Source organism: Eimeria mitis, genomic scaffold (assembly GCF_000499745.2).
Source record: "Eimeria mitis Houghton genomic scaffold, Emh_scaff3913, whole genome shotgun sequence".
NCBI lineage: Eukaryota > Apicomplexa > Conoidasida > Eucoccidiorida > Eimeriidae > Eimeria > Eimeria mitis.
The window spans coordinates 1-2,811 of record NW_013572249.1 but is presented as its reverse complement, the minus strand read 5'-3'; the positions used below and the strand labels follow the sequence as shown (position 1 = coordinate 2,811).

The 2,811-nt window shown below is 46.5% G+C and overlaps 1 protein-coding gene across 1 annotated transcript in view; it reads right to left on the bottom strand.

Annotated features, from left to right (window-relative positions):
• The window catches only part of EMH_0070740 (myosin heavy chain, putative), a gene marked incomplete at both ends in the record, with an annotated part of 4,711 nt that extends 2,383 nt beyond the window's left edge, over window positions 1-2,328 (bottom strand). Inside the window, 2 exons of the mRNA XM_013499011.1 lie at window positions 214-1,812; window positions 1,971-2,328. Coding sequence (XP_013354465.1) covers window positions 214-1,812; window positions 1,971-2,328 — 1,957 coding nt within the window. The remainder of the gene's footprint in view (window positions 1-213; window positions 1,813-1,970) is intronic.
• Window positions 2,329-2,811: the final 483 nt, after the last annotated feature.

The window sequence follows — 2,811 nt, the reverse complement described above, 5'->3', positions numbered from 1 at the left end:
TTCAGCAGCAACAGCAGCAACAGCAGCAGCAACAACAGCAGCAGCAGCAACAGCAGCCGGAGCATATCTCTGTTGCTGTTATTCCATTGCTCATAAACCTACCCCCCAAACCCTAAACCCTAAACCCCAAACCCTAAACCCTAAACCCCAAACCCTAAACCCCAAACCCTAAACCCTAAACCCTAAACCCTAAACCCTAAACCCTTATCTCACCATGTGCATTAGCTGTTTTTTTTTTTTCGTGCATTTGTTCTGCTGCTGTTTGTGTTGCAGCAACGAGAGCTTCTAGCTGCGGCAGCTGTGTTTTTATTATATAAATAAATTTATGTTTAGCTGTATTTAATATATCTTTTAGTTGTTTTATTGTTTGCTGCAGCAGCAGAGCAAGTGCTGCTGCTCCTCCTTCTTGTTCTGTGAATATAAGCAGCTGCTGCTGCAGCAGTTGTGCTTCTTTTGCTGCTGCTGCTGCTGCTGCATCTGCTGCATCTATTGCTGCTTGTATATCCTGCTGCTGCAGCTGCAGCACATCACTCTGCTGCTGCCCCTCCTCAACAACAGCACGAACAGCAGCAAGAGTCAGGCTTGCTGCTGCTCTCTCTGCTTCTGCTGCTTCTCGTTTTGCTGCTGCTTCCTGTCTAGCTAGCTCTCCCCCCAATGCAGTTAGATGCACTACACGCCGCTCCACTGTCTCAGCTAGCCCCCTGCTGCTGCTGCTGCTGCTGCTGCTGCTGCTGCTGCTGCTGCTGGGGTTTGTTAAGGATTGTTTCAAGCTGTCTATGTCTGTGTTTATAAGCTGCTGCACCTTCTCTATTTGTTCTTTTATTTGTTTGGCTCTATCGAGGTGCTGCTGCGCATGCAGCAGGTGTTCGTTTGCTTTGTCTTTATATTTCTCCAGAGTCTCTTGTATACTCATATCTGCTGCTGCTGCTGCTCCTGCTGCTGCTGCTGCTGCTGCTGCTGGGGGTGTCTTGGCCTGCTGCAGCAGCCGGGGCCCTATTGCTGCTAGTATTGCTTTTGTTTCTTCTACCTGCTGCAGCACGTCTTCTCTTTGTCTATTAAAATGCTGCGATAGCTTTGCTGCTGTTGCTGCTCGTTGCTGCGCTGCTGCTGCTTCATCTGCTGCATATGTTGCTGCTGCAGCAGCACCTTCTGCAAGCAGCCGTTGCTGCTCTTTATGCATCTGCTGCTGCTGCTGCTTTGCTTCTTCTCCTATATCGTGCAGCTTCTGCTGCAGCCGTTTTAAGTCCTCAGCTGTCTGTGCTGCTTCTCCATAGAATTCGTTTGCTTGTCTTTCTGCGCTTCTTAGTGCTGCTGCTGCTTTTGCTGCAGCAGCAGCAGCATCTTCTATAAGTTTCTCTGCTGCAGCTCTTCTTGTTGCGAAAGAATATTGTTTTTCTAAGGTGGACCATTGGACCTGACCATTGGTCACCTTGTTTTGTGCCTCTTCTACATCCTCCATAAGAGTTTTTATAAACTGATTTGCTGCTTTTCTTGCTGCTGTTGTTTCTTCTTCTCTTGCTGTTAGTGCTGCTGCTAGCATCTTCTGCTGCTGCGCTGCCTGCCGCAACCACTTGTCTCCTTCTTGTATAGCTGTAGTTGTTTCGCCGATGAGCCGCTGCAGCTGCTGCTGCGCCTGCTGCTTTGCTGCAGCAAGAGCTTGTTTAGTTTTTTCTGCTTGCTGCTGCAGTTGTTCCTGTTGCTGCTGCAGTTTTGTTCTCAATCCAGCAGCAGCAGCAGCAGCTTTCTCTTTTATTTTTTCTCCTTCTGCTGCTGCTGCTAGCGTATCTATTGCTTGAGCCCTCAGCTGTATATCTGCAGNGTATTTATTATTTGTTTTTGTAGCAGCAGAATATCTTTTTCTGTTTCTGCTTTTTGTATATCTTTATTTATATTATTTATATATATATTATACATATTTATAAACGTATTTTCTTTGTCTTTCATCTGCTGCAGCACAGCATCAGCCTCACCCATCAACTGCAGCAGCATTTTCTTTTGTTTTAGCTGCTCCATACCGGATAGAAAGGATTTAGATAAAGAAGCAAACTGCTCCTCTGCTCTCTGCATATGCTGCACCGCTGAGGTCATCTCTGCTCCGCTGCTAGCAACAATATGTGTGAATTGTAGTTCTAGATTACGTAATATTTTTCTTGCTGCTGCTGCTGCTGATGCTGCTGCTGCTGTTGCTGCTGCTCCTCCTGTTGCTGCTGCTGCTGCAGCATCAGGATTTACACCCATTAAATTCTCTGCTGCTAAAGACAGCAAACGACCAGCTTCTGCTGTCGCCTTCACTGCTGCTCCATCAGCACGCTGAATACGCTCCACCATCTGCATGCAACAGCAGCAGCAGCAGCAGCAGCAGCAGCAGCAGCAGCAGTAGTAGTGGTATTAGTAGTAGTAGTAGTGGTGAATATAAATACAGAAGCAACAAATAACAGCTGCAGCAGCAGCAAATGCAGGAGCATATAATACAGCAGCAACAACAGAAGCAACAGCAGCTGCAGCAACATTTGAGAAACAACAGCAGCAGCAGCAGAGGCAGCTACAGCAGCAGATGCAGCAACAGCAGCAACAGCAGCAACAGCAGCAGCAGCAGCAACAGCAGCAGCAGCAGAATCAAGAATAGAAGCAAAGCAGCAGCACGAGCAACAGCACTGTTTCTGTTTCTGCTGCAGCCGCCTCTGTATATCATTCACAACTCCTCAACAATAAATAAATAAATTAAATAAATAAATAAAATAAAATAAATAAATAAAGACAAACCTGTTTGGTAGTTTCTAGTTCTGCTGTAGCTTGTGCTTCTAGCTGTGC